General features: G+C 33.7%; 1 protein-coding gene and 1 long non-coding RNA gene across 7 annotated transcripts in view; one reads left to right on the top strand and one right to left on the bottom strand.

Moving 5' to 3' along the window:
• Window positions 1–23187, top strand: part of LOC127880500 (pleckstrin homology domain-containing family G member 7-like) — a 335878-nt gene that overhangs the window by 208320 nt on the left and 104371 nt on the right. For all 6 annotated transcript variants that reach the window (XM_052427798.1, XM_052427796.1, XM_052427801.1 and 3 more), the window contains 2 exons: window positions 7497–7762; window positions 12723–12787. In XM_052427798.1, the coding sequence (XP_052283758.1) occupies window positions 7497–7762; window positions 12723–12787 (331 nt within the window). The remainder of the gene's footprint in view (window positions 1–7496; window positions 7763–12722; window positions 12788–23187) is intronic.
• Window positions 16344–19062, bottom strand: LOC127880538 (uncharacterized). The gene is made up of 2 exons (XR_008049565.1): window positions 17389–19062; window positions 16344–17078 (listed from the first exon to the last, which is right to left on the bottom strand). It is a non-coding gene; the product is annotated as an uncharacterized LOC127880538 (long non-coding RNA).

Below are 23187 nucleotides of genomic sequence, written 5' to 3'. Positions count from 1 at the left end.
TATTGCCACTCCAGAAGCCAAATTTAAAATTCAGTCTTGATGGAACTTGGTCAAAATGTTTATCTAAGAAATCTTAAGGCCATGTTCGAATTTGTGTCAAGAAGGGTCAAAAGCTAGATCAACAGGTCATGCTTACAACATATGTTGACTATGGATTCAGATGGTGAGAGCTTATTGGCCATGGAACGGCCCTTTTTGTATGTTCTTGTTTAATACTATTTAGTTCTGCTGTTAGTATTTATCAATTTCAAGAATTTAATGAAACTTTTCAATACATGCCAAAGTTTGTGAGCAATTCTCTCTATTAAAGGCATATTTGTTTCCAAATCAGCATTTAATTTGTACAGAACATTTATCTAAAATATGTCTTGGACAATTTGAAACTGGGCTATGTGTTGGAAAAACGTTTTTGTTTAATCAAATAGAATGAAACAGCTGACACATGATCATTTACCAAAATTCACTGAAAGTTGCTGTAAACATGTGTTCCAATAATCATTAAAATATTTTTAAAATTGGCCTTTTTTGTCAAGAACTTGATCCCTTTGGCAAATGGAACAATGAAACAAACTCTGCAATACTTTAAACAATCAGGCAGGCTATTCTTTGTCAGCTCTGGTCTTGTGAAGTAATTAACTTTAGATGCCATTACATTAAACATTGGAACAAATGCATTCCTGAACAGAAATGCCAGGATTGAATTAGGTCCTTCATTGTTAAGCATAAAATCAGCTTACTTTTAAGATTTGTAGGCTTAAACAGTAAACATATTAGAAACAAGGAATATCTGTAAGTATTTTTTTTTCTGGCAACCAGCATATTTATTAATTATACCCCTATTAAATGAAATAGTTGTGAAACATTTTATTTTTTCACACTGTCTATTTAAACATAAACTTGAATGATGTATATTTCTCAATTGGCTGTTGTTTTATGCACTGACTATCTAACATAGCTAATTGCTTGACTGTACTGCCTTAGTGATAATGCTATTTGTGTTCTATGATTGCCAACGTTTCTGCAGTATTGGTTTGAGACAGCTGACGGATCACACAATTAGTGTTGTTTTCCCCACAATGATTTGATGTTAGATGACACCAAATTTGTGGCAAATTAAGCGCTCAATTTATTGTATTAACTTGCTTTGGTTAATGTTGAGGTTTTAAATTAGCTCATACGAGCTTTGGGTTATTGTGATGTCCGTCACCCATCTGTGCCTGCATCTGTGCATCTATCTTTGCATTTTAACTTCAAAACGCACCTCCTCCTCCTTAACTTCTGAACAGAATATGACTTTGACAAAACTTCAGACAATTTATGTTCGTTTGATGATCCTCTATGAAAATGTTGTTCAAATTGGTCTTCACAGTCTGTTGATTAATTAGGTCAAAGTGCACAAAAAGGGTTTTTAGCAGCTCACCTGATTGCTCAGGTGAGCTTTTGTGACCGGTCTTTGTCCGTCGTCTGTCCACCCGTCCGTCCACATTTGTTCGTAAACACTCTAGAAGCCACATTTATTGTCCGATCTTCATGAAACTTGGTCAGAAAGTTCTATTTAATGAAATCTTGGTCAAGTTCGAAACTGGGTTGTGCCGGGTCAAAAACTAGGTCACTAGGTCAAAAAAAAGGAAAAAACTTGTAAACACTGTAGAAGTCACATTTCATGCCTAATCTTCATGTAACTTTGTCAAAATGTTTGTCTTAATGATATGTTGGTTGAGTTCAAAAGTAGTTCCGGTCCGTTGAAAAACATGGCTGCCCATGGGCGGGGCAGTTTTCCTTATTTGGCTATAGAGATACCTTGTAAACACTCTAGAGGCCACATTTTTTGTCTGATCTTCATGAAACTTGGTCAGAAGATTTGTCCCAATGATATCTCAATGGAGTTGGAAACTAGGTCATGCTGGGTCAAAAACTAGGTCACAAGGTCAAAAAAAGGAAAACCTTGTAAACACTGTAGAAGTCACATTTCATGCCCAATCTTCATGTAACTTTGTCAAAATGTTTGTCTTAATGATATGTTGGTTGAGTTTAAAAGTGGTTCTGGTCCGTTGAAAAACATGGCCACCAGTGGGCAGGGCAGATTTCCTTATTTGGCTATAGAGAAACCTTGTAAACACACTAGAAGTCACAACTTTTGCCCAATCATCATGAAAGTTGGACAAAACATTGGTTTTATTGATATCTTGGAAGAGTTTAAAATGGTCCAGATCGGTGAAAAACATGGCTGCCAGTGGGCAGGGCATTTTTCTCCATATATGTATATAGTGAAAACATGTGAACACTCTAAAAGTCACATTTTTGGCCCAATTTTCATGAAATTTGGTCAGAACATCTGTTGCCTTGATATGAGAGTTGAGTTAAAAAATGGTTCCGGTCAGTAGTTGAATAACATGGCTGCCAGGGGGGGGGGGGGGTGGGGGGGGGCAGTTTTCTTATACAGTCAATCTTGTGGATGCAACCACTTGTATTAAGCGACCTTTGTCTTATGTGACCATTTTGAAATCCCACGGAGCGTTTTCGCTATATAATGGTACCGTTACACCTATGCTTTGTTTTCACACCAACCATTATCATTATACTTTGTCTCGTTGACAGGTTCTGACCGGTACTGTTGTAGACTGCGCATCAATTTATTGAGTTGAATAATAGAGGAACGTATTACGCACAGTCTACAGCTTAAATAGTTTACTATGTGGAACGTCAAGAGATGACGCTGATTTTTCTCGAGTATAGATAACAGGTGCAGAAACAATGCACTGTACGCGACAAACATTTCCTGAGAAGTGCGGAAAATAAGTTATTAATCGGCAACATCTGTCAAAATCCGTACATTACCAATTTGTTATTATGCTAATTAGTACATATTTGTTAGCCAATCACATTGTTATTTACTTAATAAATTTTCCAATCAGGTCTGTTTGTTTGTTTTCAATTGACGTGTTTCAATTTTTTCAGCTCATTATGTATCATAATCGAGTCAGATTTCCTTAAGCGTACATGCAGAAATTAAAATGTCAAAATGAAAAGTGTTAACGTTGAACGAGAAAATTCGGGTTTTGGAATTGTCAAAGAGTAAAAGTGCACGTAAAATCGGAGATGAGTTTGGAGTCGGTAAAACTCAAATTCAGAACATTCTTAAGCGTAAAGCCGAGGTGCTTGAAGACGTGGAAAATAATGTTTGAGGTGAAAAAAAATGCGGAAAATATTTCTTTGTCTATGTTGTTTTTGCAAATAAATATGTTCACACAATTCATTTATAATAAATGATAATTTATAATAAGTGAAAAAATAAAACACATTATAAGAAAAATATTGTTTATGTATTGTGTTTATATTAATTTTATTATTAATGTTAAAATCATTGTTAACAAAAGAGATTATCCTTCATATAGATTGAAAATGAGGGTAAGCATTCTTCCAGAATGGCCTTTTTTATGTAAAGACCATTTTATTAAGAGACCACTTTTGATTACTCCCTTGAGTGGTCTCTTAATACAAGATTGACTGTATTTGTATAGTAAAAAAAGCTTGTGAACATTCTAGAAGTCACATTCTTTGCCCAATCATCATGAACCTTGGTGAAATGATTGATTTATATATATCTCATATGAGTTGGCAAATGGTCCCGATCGGTCAAAAAACATGGCCGCCAGGGAGGGGGGGGGGGCAGTTTTCCTTATGTGACTAGAGAGAAACCTTGTGATCGAACACTATAGAAGTCTCATTTTTTGCCTAATCATCATGAAACTTAGTCAATACATTGGTTTTATTGATTTCTCGGACAAGTTGGAAAATGGCTCAGATCGGTGAAACACACTTTTTAGCTCACCTGATTGCTCAGGTGAGGTTTTAGAATTGGTCTTTGTCCGCGGTCCGTTCGTCCACATTTGGTTTGTAAACACTCTAGCATTCACACTTCTCAAGCATTCTTTATGAAAGTTGCTGAAATATCTCAGTAAAGTTTGATAATGAGGCAAACCGCATAATTAATGCCATAATTATTGCCCTTAGATTGTCCAAATGTTCGTTATATTATACAAAATCCTTGTTAACACTCTAGAGGTCACAATTTTGTTTCAAATTTTATGAATCTTGGTCAAAATATTTATTTTTGTAAGCAAAGTTTGATGTTTGGTCAAAATAAAGGTCACCAGGTAAAATCTTACAAAAACAAAAACACTCCATACACCAGAGGTTTGGTTCAATAATGATGAAACTTGACCAGGATGTTTGTCTGGACAATGTCTAGGTCAAGTTTGACGTTTGGTAAAGATTAAATGAACTGACTCCTCTCAGGTGAGCGGCCATCTTGGACCTCTTGTTTATAACTGAAAACTTCACAAATCATCTCTTCTGAAACTGAAATTTGCAGAGGTTCAATTTTTGGTTTGTAGCGTCTACAAAATGCCCCTGGGGTGAGCCCAGGGTCACCTTTTTAACATGGACTAACATTGGAAATACTTTTTAAATACTTCTTGTTTCAAACTGCACAATACTTGTGTGATAATTTTGCTGACTTGTGAACAATATTTAAATGTGGCAAAAAGTTTCTTAAATTCTAGTGCACTTCTTACTCTTTATTGACAGGAAAAATATATACAGTAGACTCTCTGTAAACCGGACGGTCTCGGGACTGGCCTGATCGTCCGGTTTTCAGAGAGTTCCGGTTTACTAAGAGTATGCATATTGCTGAAATATACATGGTATACATTGTGTACAGAATCACATACAAAATAAAACAAACCATATACATTTACATGTATCATGTGATAACTGTACGCAGGTATTGATGATGTTTTTAATCGATTAAAAGCAAAACAAAATCCATACCGACTTGTTTTGATTAATCCCAAAGTGAGCGTGGTGCTTTATACATGTACGTACGTGGCATTTGTCATATAGGCGAGTGAGGACACAAATAAGATTGTTGTAGATACACGATTTATTATTCAATACATACATGTACCACATTTCATAAAACATACACACAAGCAAAAAACAGCGTCATAATTATTTTTTAAGATATTCATAATCTCAAAACCTACAAATTCTTGAAGTTTACGATTTCACGAAAAAGTCCAAGATCACTCTCTGCTTGAAAGCACATTTCTCCTTTACGATCTTATTTTTTGCAATGTTAAGGAGGGTGTCTGCCGTTGCTAGGAAGTCGCCATCCTTTTCATGTCCATGGCTATATGATCTTTAAAATACCCGAGAAGATCAGAAGAAAGTGATCGTCGCAACGGCATGCATTAATTTTTAAATTAAATTGTTTATCATAGGCGATAATAAATAATTAATAAACGATCGAGTCAATAACTTTTTGGTGTTACCGCACGTCTATTATAGACATTCACAGTTTGTTTTACATTACTTAATCGGACTCCCATAGCGCGGTAACGACTTGACACCTTTATGGTATGTCGATTATCGATAATTGCGCGAGCAAAATGTGTGACACCGCACTCGCTGTGCTGACTAGGTATTGTTTTTTTCACGCCTCGGGCATCTTGAGAATTTAGACCGTCCGGTATACTCAATGTATTTTACGTTGAAAATGACAAAATTTTCGGAGACACCCGTCCGGTTTCCGGTTTTCAGAGAGTTCGGTTTATTCAACATTTTTTAACAAAGAAATAGAACGAGAAAATACGGGACTGGCCCGACCGTCCGGAATCGGGAGAGTTCCGGTATTCAGAGAGTCCGGTATTGGCAGAGTCTACTGTAGTAATGAACAAGATCAAATCTGAATTATACATGTTACCATGTACAATTAGAGTTATCATGGAAACATATTTTATGTGAATCATAGATTATAGTTCAAAATTGGATAACTTCATTCATTGACAAAGTACAGGGAGAATGTTTTAAATAATAATAGTCTGTACCACATAGTCATTGGGTTAGACATATCATATAACAGTCATGTAATATATACCACAAACAATTGCCTATCATATCATACTGTCATATAATACTTTAATATTTTAATGTAAATAAAGAAACAGAATGCCTAACATTTTAGTAGCAGTTTTTCAGTTATTAGTTTCTGATGGAAATGTAACAGACTGCATTTTTTTCTTTTATTTTGCGAAATTACATACAAAGCACACATATTAGATTTGTGATTGGTTATTCTTTCTTCTTGGCAGCTTAATTCTATAAGTAGTGATTTTGTTGCTTTCACTCTGTTGGTATTTGTTGGTATTTTGCGCAAATCACTGTAAAATGTTTCAGATGGAGATGTTAGTTGTACAAAATAGTGTCTGAGTGTTGTTCCGTTTGTGATTATCTGTTATTATGGATAGCGAGTTGTGCGTGTTGATATACACATGACACAACCAAATGTAGGTATATTTATTTACTACTCTTATCTTAAATAATCCAAAAAATAAATATAAATATATAATTTTTGTTTTTCAGCTAATCAAATTTATCTTTTTAAGATATTATTTTTTCAAAAATAATTTAATAAATTTTCAATATAATTTTTGATATGCTGTGCATGCAACCAGCTGCGCCAGTCAATTGGTTTAATGCAGTTTGTAGCTAACATCAAATAAAATTCAAAGCTGTGAGTCTGGTATTTAACTTTTAAGTCTTGTGTTGTAATAATACTCAATTTGTGCACACTTACATAATGAATACAGCTGTCCAGGTTTAATAACCCTGACTTTGAGACTCAGATAGCAGACCCCCTTTTTAAGTATGAAGTATTAGATTTAGGGGACTTTTAAGTTGAAAACTGAGGTTTCATCTAGCTGAGGAAACTTCTTTTGTGGTTCAATTTTGGATTAATTTGCTTCTTGAAAGATGGTTATTATAGACTTTTAAATGTTGGCATATATTGACAACTTTTCTGTCTTTTTTATAAATTAATCATTGATTTTTAAGGATTCAAAGTTCAACATAAGTAAGTTCAATTTGTATATACAATTCTATATAAAGTAGGTAATACTATATACATTATAATTATCGTTTATTTCATGTCTTAAAAAGTCTGTCTATATTTATGATTTATTTTTAAGGATTACTAATACTTTGTATAACATTTAGTTACAAAGTTTATTGCATATATTCAATAATAAAGTTAGTATATAATACTTGTTTATTTTTTGTCTCTACAAGATAAAAGTTTGTCTGACAAATCTGCTGTATTCGTGAATCATATGGCAACTGTTGATGATTGCAATAATAAACATATTGTTCTTGTGATGCTGATTTAAATTTCCACAACTAATGCACTGTTATTCCTGTTTGGATATTGCCTACCGCAATTACGCGACACAATCAGAACTTGATTGTGTCATTTTATGAAGATATTATGCCAAGCCAGAAGGCACTTGGCAGGAATATTTTACCATCCATCATCATTCATATGCCTCGGGAACCAAAAGACTCACAATGAAAAACCCTTAGAAGGCAGGATTTGATGAGAAGCAAAATAAAAATCCTTTCAGCAAAATATAAATCCTCAAATATTTCTGTTGCAGCTTTTTTGACATCCATCGCACCGGAAGCCTAGACAGTAAAGCGAACATAAACCAGTCAAACCTCAGTCGACTGAAGATACGGACTGAGAAATTCCGGACACGATCTCTCTCGGCCTCATTGAGTGAAGTTGCTTCGAACCAAGCCTTGCTTAGTGACCTAGCAGATAACTTCTTTGGCGTTCTTCCATCACCTAGGGTTTCACCAGAGATGTTCAGCAACGTTCCAGACGTTGTTGTCAATACAGATCGCGGGGGCGACACCTCAGGTATTGCAGCATAAAACCTGAAAATTCTGCGAGTTACTCTTTTATGCTGCCATTTTTATGTTGCTTCTGAGTGGGAAAGGTTTAAAGGAAAAAGATAATGTGTATTTTGTTTGCATGAAATATTTTCATAGTCGCTGCTTAGTCCGTCCGTTCGCATAATAATTTTGATGGAATATAATTTACTGGGCGTGGGTCTAAAACGATTCCCTGGCGACCGTTTCTGTCTTTAAATGTCCATCCGACCTTTCTTCTATCCGTTACATTTTGTTTCCGCGTTAGGTGTCAGCCACTTATGATTTGAATTTGATGGCATTTAATATGCATCATCCAATCATTTGTTTGATTAAAAATATGACATTCACGAATGAATTTTACATTTCTGTCTCATATCATATGAACTTATGATCTAAATGTGATGAAACAGGATGGAAATGCACCTATTGTAATGTCGTTTGGCTTCAGTGAGTTTTCAGAGAGCTATTGCCCCCTTAAGCAATAATTTGTTTCCAAACAATTAACCAATATATATACGAAGTTTATCATCTGGAATGATCTGTTTCACTGATATTCTTGTCATTTAATTTTTTTAAATAAGTTTTTTTTAGTTGTTAAAGTATAAACTGTTAGCTGTTGAATTAGTTAATCATAAATTTGTTTCGGAATAATCTTATATTTACTATTGCATATAACACTGTAAAGAAGGTATTTTCAAGTAAATCTCTTAACTTTTGTTAATGTCAATAACAAAGGCATATGACATTTCTGCTAAAACCCCCGCAACACTTACTTGTAGATGCATATTTACATAAATATCTTCCTTCTTACTGCATGTCAAACACTTTTTAATTATTAAAACCTTCTAACTTCCAATATTTCGTAACCCTTTGCATGCTGGGAAATTTGTCGTCTGCTAAAATGTTGTCTGCTGATTTTCTAAAATTAGCATTTTCTTTGATTTTTTTTCCAAGAATACTATCAGAATAGCAAACAGTTTGGATCCTGATGAGACACCACGTTCTGTGGCGTCTCATCTGGATCCAAACTGTTTGCAAAGGCCTTCAAAATTCGGTTTCAGCACTGAAAGAGTTAAGCCTTTCCCACTCAGAGGCAAAGTGAAAATGGCTATGCGCAAACAGCATAAAAACAGAACAGCCAGCGAGATACTCACAGTCTGTTCAGATTTTATGCTGTGTGCTGCTCATCAGTATCTAAGGTTTGGAAATGAAGCCTTTAAAGGGATCTTTTCACGCTTTGGTAAATTGACAAAATTGAAAAAAGTTGTTTCAGATTCGCAAATTTTCGTTTTAGTTATAATATTTGTAAGGAAACAGTAATACTGAACATTTACCATGGTCTAATAGAGCCATTATATGCATCTTTTGACGATTTTAAAACCTAAAAATTATAAAGCGTTGCAACGCGAAACGATTGAATAATTTGGAGAGTTTTGTTTTTGTCGTTAAATTTTGTGAAACTACGAAGATTGCTTATATAAGGTATAAAATACGTTCAGCATGTGTACTCGGCGGAATAGCTCAGTTGGCTAAAGCGTTTTTACTTCAGGACTGTGGCAGGACTCGAGGGGTCACTGGTTCGAAACCTGATCCGGGCAATGTTCTTTTCCTTTTTTTAATTATAATTCTTGATTTTTTACTGGAGCTTTTACGATCCAATGTTTACATTTATCGATATAAAGCATTTAATGAATAAGTTAAAAAATGCCAAAATCTGTGAAAAGGCCCCTTTAAAATTTGAATCTAGAAAGAAATGTCTTTAAATAAATTTAACTTTCTGAGGGACTACAAATGCGTCCAAATGCGTATCTAAGTGGTAGAGGGATAATCATAGTCTTGCTGCAAGAATATCCAACTGCATGCGAGTTCATTTTTCTTATTTCCGCATTTTGTTTCTGATTTATTTATCTCCTGGGACATAATTATGTTCCAAGAAATTCAATTTAAAAAATTGCAAAAAAAGCTAGGTGTGAAGGCAGGCAGGGAATGTCCAGAAAAAACTATGAAATAACTTAATAACATGGTTTACATGAAGATTGTATGTTAAGGTTGCTTACATGAAGACTTATAGCTCGGGATTGTGTTTGAGGCCAGTTATATTAAGGTCTAGAATACTGTAACTAAACATCGAAAACATGTTTCTGCACAATAACTTGAGTTTGGAAGGAGTTGTTGCACTGAAATTGTGTGTGTTAAAAGGTTTGCTGACATGAAGATCTAGCTTGGGATTGCATATGTTGCAGTCAGATAAAGGTCAATCTAAAGGTCAAGGTCAACTGATGTAAAAATAGAAAAAAAACAAAGTTTCGCCTCAATGATTTGAGTTTGTATGGAGGTAAAAAGATTAAATTTTTTGTAGAAAGTAAACATAATGACCTTACCAAAAATCAGATTACTTTTGGAGTGGTTAGGTCAAGGTTACTGTTACTATAAATAGAACAAGCTTATTTATTCAAGTAAGGGGAGCTTGTGCTTCAAGTATATTGTGATTGGATACTAACAACAAGCATGGAATTATATGTTTGCGCAAGCTGGTTAAAGGTCATGGTCACTGTTACTTAAAATAAAAAAACTATTTCTGCTAAAATCTACAGTTTGGATGGTGGTATTGATATTTTGTGCGTGGGTAGCTAATCTGCAGTCCATACTTTAAAGATTTTCGTAATCTTTTAAATTAATTTAGATTAATATGTAAAATGTTGAAGACCTGGTTTCAAGGCATATGTTTCTTGTTGTCACCAACACTTTCTGTGCCATAATTTTTACAATAAATTAAACATTCTTTAAAGATTAATGTACCCAGACCTTAAAAGGGTTGTATTTTAAGGATCTAACCTTTATGTTGCAAAAAAAAACGGATCAGAGATTTTGAAACAAACTTTTCTAATGAACTCTTTCTTCCCCCATTTAAAAATTGTGAAAACATTTTGAGGGAGGGGGGGGGGACTAGTTCATTCATCAAGTGAATGATTATATTCGTTTGCGTTGGTGTTATTTAGACATCATCTTTAGAGGATGCCACTTTAGGAAAGTGCTGTAATTATAGAATTGCATGCCATAGATTGTGTAGAGTATTGCAACAATAAACTTTTGTTTATGGCTGTTGTTGTTATACCCCCACAAACGAAGTTTAGTGGGGTATATAGGAGTGAACTTGTCTGTCTGTCTGTCTGTCAGTCTGTCGGTCGGTCGGTCCGTATTAAGTGTACGTCCGCTCTGAATTCAAGTTATTTTCATACGATCTTCACCAACCTTGGTCAGAAGTTGTATCTAGATGATATCTAGGTCAAGTTTGAATATTGGTCATGCCCGGTCAAAAACTAGGTCACGGGGTCACTAAATAGTGTGTTTTAAACATTCAGCATGTTGTTCGCTCTCTAATTCAAGTAGTTTTCATCCAATCTTCACCAAACTTGGTCAGAAGTTTTATCTAGATGAGCCAAGTTTGAACATGGGCCATGTTGGGTTTTTTAACATTCAGCATGGTGTCCGCTCTCTAATTCAAGTAGTTTTCATCCGATTTTCACCAAACTTGGTCAGAAGTTTTATCTAGATGATCTTAAAGCCAAGTTCGAACATGGGCCTTGCCGGGTCAAAAACTAGGTCACGGGGTCACTTAGTGCGTTTTAAACATTGAGCATGGTGTCCGCTCTCTAATTGAATTAGTTTACTTCCGATCTTCACCAAACTTGTCCAGAAGTTTCATATAGATGATCTAAAGGCCATGTTCGAACATGGGCCATTCCGGGCCAAAAACTAGGTCACGGGGTCACTTAATGCGCTTTACACATTCAGTATGGTGTCCGCTCTCTATTTCAAGTACTTATCATCTGCTCTTCACCAAACTTGGTCAGAAGTTTTATCTAGATGATCTCAAGGCCATGTTCGAACATGGGCCATGCCAGGCCAAAAACTAGGCTCTTCATTTGGGGGTATTCGTCATGTCTGTGACAAAGCTCTAGTTTTGGGCTGTTGTCATTTGTGGTTTATTGTTGTTTAATGGGTGAAGTCAGGTCAACACAAGGTCACTATTTTAAGAAGCTTGTGTAAACTAAAGGTCATATTTATTGTCCAATCAGAACTGTTTTTATGATATATTTCAAAAATGGTCTAGCTGTATTGGAAATCAGGTTGCAGGGGAATTTTCCATGTATGGCTGTACAAAAAAAACATAATCAAGCGTGTGAACACATTTTTAGGCGTTTTTTATAATTAAAATATAATATATTATATTCTGGTGTTGTTCAAAACTGTGCCATGTAGGATCAAACCATAGGTCACCTGGGCAAATTAAATATAAATTTTGAGAAAATTCTGGAAGCTTCATGAATGTTATATTCAGATCATCATGATATTGGTTCATAACAGTCTTGGAACAAAAATTGATAATTTGTTAAATAAAACACTGTCAAATTTGTAGAAAAGGCTTGGGAAGACTCAAAGGGGCCCTGAATATTGCCCAATAATTATAGAACTTTCTCAGATTACATGACATTTGTTTCAGTCATGTCAGGGATGGGTTAAAATAAAAGGTTCATAAATTGGGATGGGTCAACAGGACAAGTTCAAAACCAGGTGAAATGGGGGTAAAAACACTTTGATGTCCAGTAAAGTTGGACTTAACGTTTTTATCTACATTTGTGTAAACTTTATTGGCAATAATTTGTGCAAAATGTTCATGAATTTGGGTTGACAAAATTAAGGTCCTTAGCATGTCAATTTAGAGCCTAAATATTATATTACCCTGCTGTAAAATTGGATTGTTTTATAAATGAACATTATAAATATTTATCCAAGCAATAGTAAAATAATAAAAACTTCAATAAATACCTGAAAATAGATAAATATGTATTGGTCATTTAAAGCACCCATATGTTAATATTAAAAAAATGTGTTTATTAATAAAAAGCCAATAAATATATGTTTTTAATTTTATATATTTCCAGAGCGAAGAGCCAATGGAAAGGTTGTGACAAGCTGGAACAGAAACTACCTGTCCGTTCCCAGAAAGGTACGCCAATGATATTAGGAGTCATTTGAGGCCTACATCCAAACAGAGGCTGTTTTCATTTGAGCCTCACTCTGGGAAAACGGGGCTTAATGCATGTGCGTAAAGTGTTGTTCCAGATTTGCCCAGGCTTCATGATGGACATTACTTTTGGCTTTTATGGTATCTTTCATTGAAAAGAAGTGTATTTTTTGTGAACAGCTAGTTCAGGTGGAATAGTGTCGTTCCTGATTAGGTAGTGCATAATGCATAACGCACACGCTCAACTTGGATGACACTTTACGCACATGCCTTAAGCCCTGTTTTCCCAGGGCACTGCTTATTAATTACCTAAACTTGAAAAAAAATACATTTTTACGTCTCAATTATTATCCCTGAAAGGATAATGGTGAAAGGACATATATTATTTGCCATGTCTGTGTGTGTGTGTGTGTGCTTGTGTTGGAATTTTAGTGTCTGGCTCATAAATTTGTTGACATGATGGAAACTTCAAAATAAATTGGCCTTACTGATCATCAAATCAAGAGGACAAATTGTGTGCAACAAGCATGTCACTATATAGCTTAAAGGTCAAAGCCACAGTGTTACTTATGACAAGCCCCAATCATATCACCAATCCTCATCTAGAAATTGACCAGTTATATGGACGTTGTGGTTTGGATGAATATTGAAACACTACAATATTACTTGTCTATATGTATTTGATACAGCTAGAAGATGTCAGAACTTGTCGAGTGAATCGTTGTCTGTTATGGTGATGGTCAAATGAATATTAAAACACTATAACATTAAACACTAAAATATGATTGTGTGTACCAGTAATTGTCAAAGAAAGTTGATACACGTAGACTCAATCCTTGTCTGTTACTGTGATTGTTCATTATTGTTTAGCAGGTTTGACAAGATATAGTATTGTGATACAATAAGGAAAGTAACAGTGAAATACACATTTTTAATCAGTGTATTTTTGTATTTTTGCAGTGTTTACAGAAGTGTGTAAGAAATTATTTGGAACCTTGGTAAACAATGTGCTGTGTTGCTTAAGGAGGAGCATTGTGAATCCATTGTCTGGATTTATTTTCAATCCCATAAACCAAATGAACGTGGACTTTTGTTTACGCGTTAAGATGTAAAAGTTACTGTAATACTGCTACACATACCCAATTCTTGCATGCACATTTGTAAACAACAAGAATTTATTCCACCTTCATTTACCCTTGACAATTAAACACACTTCAATATTGTATACACACTTTAAAAGCACTCCAAGTTTGTACTGTATAAATGTACTACAAGTTTCTTGTTTGAAATGCTGATTTTTCGAACTGTGTGAAATTATGGTTGTGGCAGTAACTCTGTTGCTGATAATATTTAGGCTTGCTATAATTGCCTCCCTTTTCTAAAATAATTTCACAATTTATTGATGTACAATTGGATTTAAAAGAAAGAACTGTTTGTTTGTACTAATGATATAGTAGTCATAGTACTATGATATTACATATGATATTAATTTGTTTCAGAAGATTTTCGCTATTAACCCTTAACCACTTAGATATGAATTTTGACGCATTTTAAGTCCCTTAGAAAGTAAAATTTAATTAGAGACCTTTCTTACTAGATTGAAGTTTTTAAGGCTTCATTTCCAATCATAAGATACTGATGCAGCAAACAGCATAAAACCTGAACAGACTGCACGTTACTCGCAGGCTGTACTGCATGGTTTTAAAGGGATCTTTTCACGGTTCGGTAAATTGACAAAATTGAAAAAAGTTGTTTCAAATTCGCAAATTTTCGGTTTAGTTATGATATTTGTGCGGAAACAGTATTACTGAACATTTGCCATGGTCTAATATAGCCATTATATGCATCTTTTGACGATTTAAAAACCTAAAAATTATAAAGCATTGCAACGCGAAACGATTGAATAATTTGGAGAGTTGTGTTGTTGTCGTTTAAATTTGTGAAACTACGAAGATTGCTTATATAAGGTATAAAATACGCATCTTAGGTATGCTTGGCAGGATAGCTCAGTTGGCTAATGCGTTTTTACTTTAGGATTCCGGGGGTCACTGGTTTGAGCCCTGCTGCGGGCTACTTTTTTTTCCTTTTTTAAATTTTATTTTTGATTTTTTACTGGAGCTTTTTAAATTTAATGTTTACATTTATCATTAAAAAGCATTTAATGACAAACTTCAAAACATGCCAAAATCTGTGAAAAGGCCCCTTTAAGCTCTTTACACATAGCCATTTTAACTTTGTTTCTGAGAGGGTTAATACATCAATCATAAGAGGAACTAATATTTTCAAAAGTTAATATTTATTTTCTATGATCACAAGTGAACGAAAATTAATAATGAATAGAAATTAACTAAATTTCATTATATTTAATACTTTTCATATGGTTTGTTTGCATTTTAAAATTCTTAAAAGAAGAATTTTATTAGCAAAATAATGTAATCATCATGTCAAAATAACGACATAAATTAACAAATTAGACTTTCAAAATTATTAAATGTTTTAAGCAGTGAATTTCCGTCTCCCAATCACAAATATTTGCCTTAAAACCACATTAATGCATGAAATAAGAAAAACTGATATTTCTTTTTCTTTTCATAATGACAAAAATATTTACAATTTATTCAACATTGTGTGTACAATATATGCAATTTGACAATACAGATAGGGATGTTTGACAAGTACAAATTACAGACAAATGCATATTTCACAGTCAATGCATATGTCGGTTAAAATATTATTAAGAACAAGTTAATTTCCCTTCTCGAAAAAGTGCACTAAATGCGCATTTAATGCGCATTAAATGCACATTAAATGCGCATTTAATGCGCATGTTATTGGCACCGTATTTTTTGCTTAACAAGTGCATTTTAATCTGTTAAAAAAAAAACTTTTTACTAGTGTGTTTATACATTTAAGTGTATTTTTTTTCCACGAAATAATACACTTAAGTGCGTTTATTATGATAATAAGTGCGCTTAAGTTTATTTTTAAGTGCATTTATACACTTGAGTGTATTTTAAGACATACAAATAATACACTTCATGGTCAAAGTAAATTTTTTAAAGCGCATTAATACACTTGAGTGCATTTCCAGTCATTCAAATAATACACATTACAGAATTAAAAGCAAATTATTTAAGCGCATTAATGCACTTGAGTGCATTTCCAGTCATTCAAATAATACACTTCATTGAGTATTCAAAGTGAATTTTTGTAAGCGCATTAATACACTTGAGTGCATTTCCACTGATACAAATAATACACCTTACAAAATTGAAAGTGAATTTTTTTAAGCGCATTAATACACTTGAGTGCATTCCCGGTCATACAAATAATACACCTTACAATATTAAAAGTGAATTTTTAAGCGCATTAATACACTTGAGTGCATTTTCAGTCATACAAATGATACACTTTTTGAAGTGTTGGAAGTGAATTTTTTAAGCGCATTATATGCTCAAGTGTACTTTTCATCACTTCAAATTAATATGCTTAAAAATTAACCAAATTTTAAAAAAATCCCAGCATTTTGAAGTCAGCATTCATTCTTTAAATGAAAGGTTAGTGTAAACACATACATAAAAAACAAAAAGTACAATTCAATAGATAAATACACACTTTTATTAGAATGTTAAACCTTAAAAAACAAAAACAAATGTTACATATCTACATAAAAGAGAGGATTCAAACGGGCTATTGCCTATCTGGAATTAACAATTGAAAATATCAAGCTCATACCAGTGATTTTTCTCCCCCCTGATTATCGGTAACTGATTAACAGCCAAATACAGGTGGTTTCCACTTCAAAAATATTAAAGATTTCCCCTCCTTAAGCTGAAATGTTTTCCCTATCATTTACTAGATTTTTATATATTACATTAATTCCTTTTTAATATGGACAAAAGCAGTACATTTAATTCAATCATATTCTGGATCCTAATATATGATAAATGAACAGTATTCATGAAATTTATATAAATCTATACCTTATTTTTAAGATCTTCCTTTTTTTGTTCATTATTGCGCTAAAACATGCCCTTCTGAGAGCCAGTACGTACAGGTTGTTTTGAATTTCCAAAGAAAATCACTGCATACATGCTGACAATATTTAGCAGCTTAGCCCCTGTCACTATATTTGTTGTTATACACTGTTCCTTACAAAGAATGCATTCATAAACAACCCTTTATAGAGCACTTCACCAGCTGATCAGGTCTGAATACTACTGTCATGGTCTGCGAGGCGCTTCTCGTGCATGATCTCATTTGAGATCAGGTCCTGAAAGATATTTTATAATGTAAGTGTTAAATATTGCTGTTATGGTAATCTTGTTCAACAGTTGCTATAAATATCATAAATTTAAATCAAAACAAGTTTGTTGGCTTGTTGTTTTTGTTTGTTTATTTTTGCAATTTTAATCTCGTGATCACATGTGACTTAACGCTTTTCATAAATAATTTAAAGAAATTACGTTTGATAGAAAATACTGTTAATAAATGTACTAATATATGTGGTCTCCTTTGGCTGTGTGGACTGGTCGGAAGTGTGACTTCTTTGAATTGCAATAACCTTTATTATATAGTTTTACCTCTCAACAAATCCATCTTTTCTTGGTCAAGGACAAGCTACAGGGCACGGTTTCCCACTCCTGTTCCCCTCAAGTTGGCCTGGTATACATGTCCATACATCAGGTAGTCCCCTTTTTGCTCCCTTTTTTGGCAGGCGATGATGCACATTCTGTCCAATGGATCTTCCGATCAATGTAAATTTCACCTTGGGGTTTAACCTTCAAATATAAAATATTAAAGTTCTGATTAAATATGGGGGAAAGAAATCTGTTCATTAATGACAAGAAATAGGTATAAATAAATTTTAAGATGACAATAACCATAAAATACAGCCATAATAATTCAAATGGTGTTTTTTTCCTTAAAATTGCATTACATTTACTCATCCAGTTACATTTCCCAGTGACAATACATAAATATGATAATGATCATAATTAATTTAATTAAAAAGAGATGCAGAAATGAAAATACAAACCTGTTACAGCTGTTCTTCAGCATTCCAAAAAAACAAAAACGGCAGTTGTTGATCACTTTAACCACCCACTTTGAATCTTCTTTGCAACAAACTTATTGTTGATTTACACATTGTAGTAAATACACATTGTTTTCATCACACAATAGTTCATGTGCTGAAAGAATTTCAAGACATTTGACACTAGAATTAATGTTGCTGAATTATACCTAAAAATTTAGCTCAATTTAAGTTGCTGAAACCAAATTGTTTACAAAAATAACTTCCTGTGCTCCAAATAACTTGCTGTGCTCCAACCAATCAAAAGTGGTTTGTTTTCAAATAGATGGTCCCAGAACCAATCAAAATTCTATAAACACCCCTTTGTTTTGGCTAGATGGAGCACTGATAGGGATTAGTGTTTATGATGCTAATTGATCTCTTATCTGATCCTGATCTTATCTGATATTTATTGAATAATACACAGCACACTTAGCATATTATATTTAATTGTGAATATTTCAATATAACATACTGAATGGTGTTAGGAAATAAATATAATATTATAAATATTATTTAAATTGTCTTTTAAAATGTATGTTAATAGTCAATGTGGTAGACATTAATTGAATTGGGGTTAAATATCAGTGTAAGAAAGTTCAAATACTTGTTTTTTATGTTGTGAAGATATAATTGATTCTGGCAAGACCACATAATTTTTTTGACACTTTCAATATTTTTAATTATTTACCCACAGCCTGATTTAGTTGTACTTTTCCCTTTAAAAGCTGCTCTACTGAATCACATATTTTATGAGCAGACAAATTGTAATAATAAGACCATAAACATTATGTGAAGATAAAAAAGAATTCAGTACAATCCTCCTATTAAACACTATATCTCTGTCCTTTAACTTCAGTTATTTGCTATAGTGTTGCTCTTTTTTATGAAGATGCACTAAAACTACACTTGTACAGAAAGAATATTTTTTTTGCAAATCAGAAGATACACTAATATGCACAAAAAATGCACTTCATTGAAAAAATGCACTTATTGCATAAAAAGATGCACTTTGTCTACAGAAGATACACTTAAAGTACAGTAAAATACACTTAAAGATAATGAAAATACAGAAAAAATGCACTTTAGTGCACTTAATTATGAAAAAAATGCAGAAAAAATACACTTTTCGGTAAAAATGCAGAAAAAATACACTTTTTAAAGCGTATTTTGTTAAAAAGTGTATTTTATTTTGAGAAGGGTTATTATTCTATCTTATCTAAGCAATAAGTAGGTCGGCGTGGTGTAATGGATATGGTGTCCGCCAAGCGACCGGGAGGTCAGGGGTTCGATCCCCACCGTGGGAGCGTTCTTTAGATCTCCCCCCAAAGACACCAAATACTGGTTCTAGGCCCAGGAAACGGACTCGAGAGCGTTTATATAAGCCTAAGGCTTGCGATGCAATCGAGCTAAAATAAATAGGTTTAAACTAAACTGAGCAATAAATGTGTATTTCTTCTAGAAATCAAACAATAAGTATATTGGATATATACACAGCAATTAAAAATTGTTTACACATTAGAACCTCTAGATTAGCTGGTAAAGCCCTTGTTTAAAAAAACATGGATTGAGGTTTGATTCCCGATCTGGCCGCATGCATTGTGTGTGGACTGGTTCTGAAATTATTTCTCCAGCGAATTCTTCACCAGCTACATCTTATACAAGTAGGGCAGTTGTTGACTTGTAAACTATTTAGCCCAGACATGTCTTCCTCAGATTTATGTAGGGCAGTTTTCAACTTGTAAACCATCTTACCCAGAAATGTCTTCCTCTGATTTATGTAGGGCAGTTTTCGACTTTTTGTAAACCAGCTTTCCCTGCAGGAATTGTCTTCTTCAAATTTTAAGAAGGGCTTTTGTCAACTGAGAAAGCATCTTAACCAGGAAATGTCTACCCCTGTTTGAAGTAGAGCAGTTGTCAACTGGTAAACCATCTTAACCAGGAAATGTCTTGCTCTGATTTAAGTAGAGCAGTTGTCAACTGGTAAACCTTCTTAACCAGGAAATGTCTTGCTCTGATAAAGTAGAGCAGTTTTCAACTGCTAAACCATCTTAACAGGAAATGTCTTGCTCTGATTTAAGTAGGGCAGTTGTCAGCTGCTAAACCATCTTAACCAGGAAATCTCTACCTCTGATTTAATTAGGGCAGTTGTCAACTGGTAATCCATCTTAACCAGGAAATCTCTACCTCTGATTCAAGTAGAGTAGTTGTCAACTTGTAAACCATCTTATCCAGAAAATGTCTACCTCTGATTCCAGTGGGGCTGTTGTCAACTTGTAAACCGTTTAAACCAAAAAATGTCTACCTCTGATTCATGTAGGGTGGTTGTCAACTGGTCAACCATCTTAACCAGGAAATGTCTTGCTCTGATAAAGTAGAGCACTTTTCAACTGGTAAACCATCTTAACCAGTAAATGTCTTGCTCTGATTTAAGTAGGGCAGTTGCCAGCTGCTAAACCATCTTAACCAGGAAATCTCTACCTCTGATTTAATTAGGGCAGTTGTCAACTGATAAACCATCTTAACCAGGAAATGTCTTGCTCTGATTTAGGTTGAGCAGTTGTCAACTGGTAAACCATCTTATCCAGAAAATGTCTACCTCTGATTCCAGTGGGGCTGTTGTGAACTTGTAAACCGTTTAAAAAAAAAATGTCTACCTCTGATTTATGTAGGATGGTTGTCAACTTGTAAACTATCTAAACCAAAAAATGTCTACCTCTGATTTAAGAAGGGCTGTTGTCAACTTTTAAACCCTTTTAACCAGGAAATCTCTACCTCTGATTGAAGTAGGGTGGTTGTCAACTTGTTAACCCTTTTAACCAGGAAATCTCAACCTCTGATTCAAGTAGGGTGGTTTTCAACTTGTTAACCATCTTAACCAGGAATTGTTTACCTCTGATTCATTAGGGCAGTTGTCAACTTTTAAACTATTTTAACCAGGAAATCTCTACCTTTGATTCAAGTAGAGGGGTTGTCAACTTTAAAACCATTTTAACCAGGAAATCTCTACCTCTGATTCCAGTAGGATGGTTGTCAACTTGTAAACAATTTTTACCAGGAAATATTTGAGTAAGTAAACCAAATAGCCTGATATGACTGAAAGAATGCTGAAAATTGTAAATCCTAGTAAACATAACAACCAAAGTCATAAGCAAAAATTTTATCTTGGAGGATCAGATTTATTTGTCAGCTGTGTAATATATATACTTCAATTGATCACTTGAATTCCAACGTGTTTGAGGTAATATATTAATAGGTTATAACATGCATGTTCAATGTTGTTGTTTTCAAGGTATGCTTTATTATAGGTTTGCTGCTCTTCACCTTTTGCAGTAATGCATTTCATATGTTTATATGCTTTGCTAATGTGATGAAATGTTAAAGGTTAATGTCCACTGTCCATATTGTCAGAGGTTGTATTAATCTCTGTGGAATTCCATGTCCTTAAAATGAAATGAGATAATTGACTTCTGGCAAATATGCTATACTTCGAACAATATGTCTCTAATTGTGAGATGAAATTACCCTGACAATCTATGGGTATTGATGATTTTAAATGGAGTTTAATAATCAACAACTTGATTGGTGTGCTAGAAAATAAACTATGGGCTATTTTGAAAAACGTTTGCACTTAAGCGACAAAATTACTTTGTTTAAATTTATTATGATATTTAATTGGAATTTCATGTCTGTTGGTTAATAGTTCAAGGAATAATGTTTTGTAACAGAGATGGTGTAAATAATGAGCATGATATATTGTTAGTAAAACATTTGATTTAATGATTTGAAAAAAATTATTTGACTAATCAAACATGTTGTATTTGAATTATTATGGATTATAAAAAAGCAGTAAGAGAGAAAAAATAATAATTCCTTGTAAATGTTCCTTTCAAGTTGAATAAGATGTGCAACGAAAAGAAATGAAACTTAAGTCAACAAACACAACTCAAAACAGAAGCAATCATTGTTGGATACCAATTTAAACTTAAGTTAGCATTTTGAGACATGGATTATAAACATCGTAGGCTACTGCTGCGAGCACATACAATGGATAACTCATGTGTAGAGGTCCCTAAATTGGCAGCAATTAAGGAACAACGGGTAAGCTTTGTGAAGTAACTAGATCAGACTCTTTGTGATGCTCACTTAATATCTGTTTCATCTTTTAGTGATTTTTTTCAACGAAATAAAACTCAAATCTGGCTTTTATCTTTATAGATGTATTTCGGTTGTTTTATTATAAACACTTTTGAAGTATACTTTGATGCACATTGAATGTTTACTAAAGAGTGCTTTATATGTATGTGTTATTGGATTATTTGTGCATGAAACAAGATGGCTGATGTGGGTAATGAAGGAATTTTCAAATATTCGCCTGACATTTTTCACCCTTTTTTACGTGCTGAAAGTGAAACAAGTATGGCATGACACTAGAGATGTTAGAGAATATAATTAATATTACTCAATATGAAAATTTTTGATGTTATGGTAACAAGATTGCAGATTTGTCTCCCTTTATGTGTTTGATATATAAGTAAAAAGTTTTATGAGCAGTTAGTGTGGGCCAGTTTTTTTATTGTTAAAGTATTATTGTGAATGATTTTAAATTATCATAGTAATAAAATCTTTGCAAACTTAATGGACATCTGTATGTGAAACTCAAACATTCATATCAATAAAAAAGTATAACGAAAGTATACTTTCCCATGCACGCAGGTCGCCATGGCAGATTATGAAAGAAAATTTATAATTGAGATAAACAGTGTCTGTTATACTGTTGTGCTTACCATGTCAGTGTTGTGTTTTAAATTATGTTTTCACAGATGAATATCTTGATGCCTCTGGTATTGCATAACCATGAAACATGCACAACAGGATCTATGGTGATTCATGGTACCTGAGTGTGAGGGAGACGTGGTTTGAAGTCCTGTTTATTATATTTTCGTCATCACTATGATCTGAAATGGTTTAGAAATTTAAAATACATTTTACAGAAATTGGTGTATGATGCTGCATCTTAGGCAAATCTTACATAATATTTTTGGAAGCTCTTGCATAACTTGAAATTCTTATATTGCGGGTTTTTAGCTCACCTGAGCGATAGCTCGGGGAGAGCTATTGTGATCACTCGCCGTCCGGCGTCCGTCCGTCCGTCCGTCTGTCTGTAAACAATTTGTAAACATCTTCTTCTACTAAACCATTGAGCCAATTTCAACTAAATTTCATGTGGAGCATCCCTAGGTCATGGGACAAAAGAATTGTTAAAAAAAATTTGATCACATAACCAAGATGGCCGCCATGACCATAT

Source organism: Dreissena polymorpha, chromosome 5 (assembly GCF_020536995.1).
Source record: "Dreissena polymorpha isolate Duluth1 chromosome 5, UMN_Dpol_1.0, whole genome shotgun sequence".
NCBI classification, from domain to species: domain Eukaryota; kingdom Metazoa; phylum Mollusca; class Bivalvia; order Myida; family Dreissenidae; genus Dreissena; species Dreissena polymorpha.
Note: the sequence above shows the minus strand (reverse complement) of the source record. Positions and strands in the feature narration are given on the sequence as shown.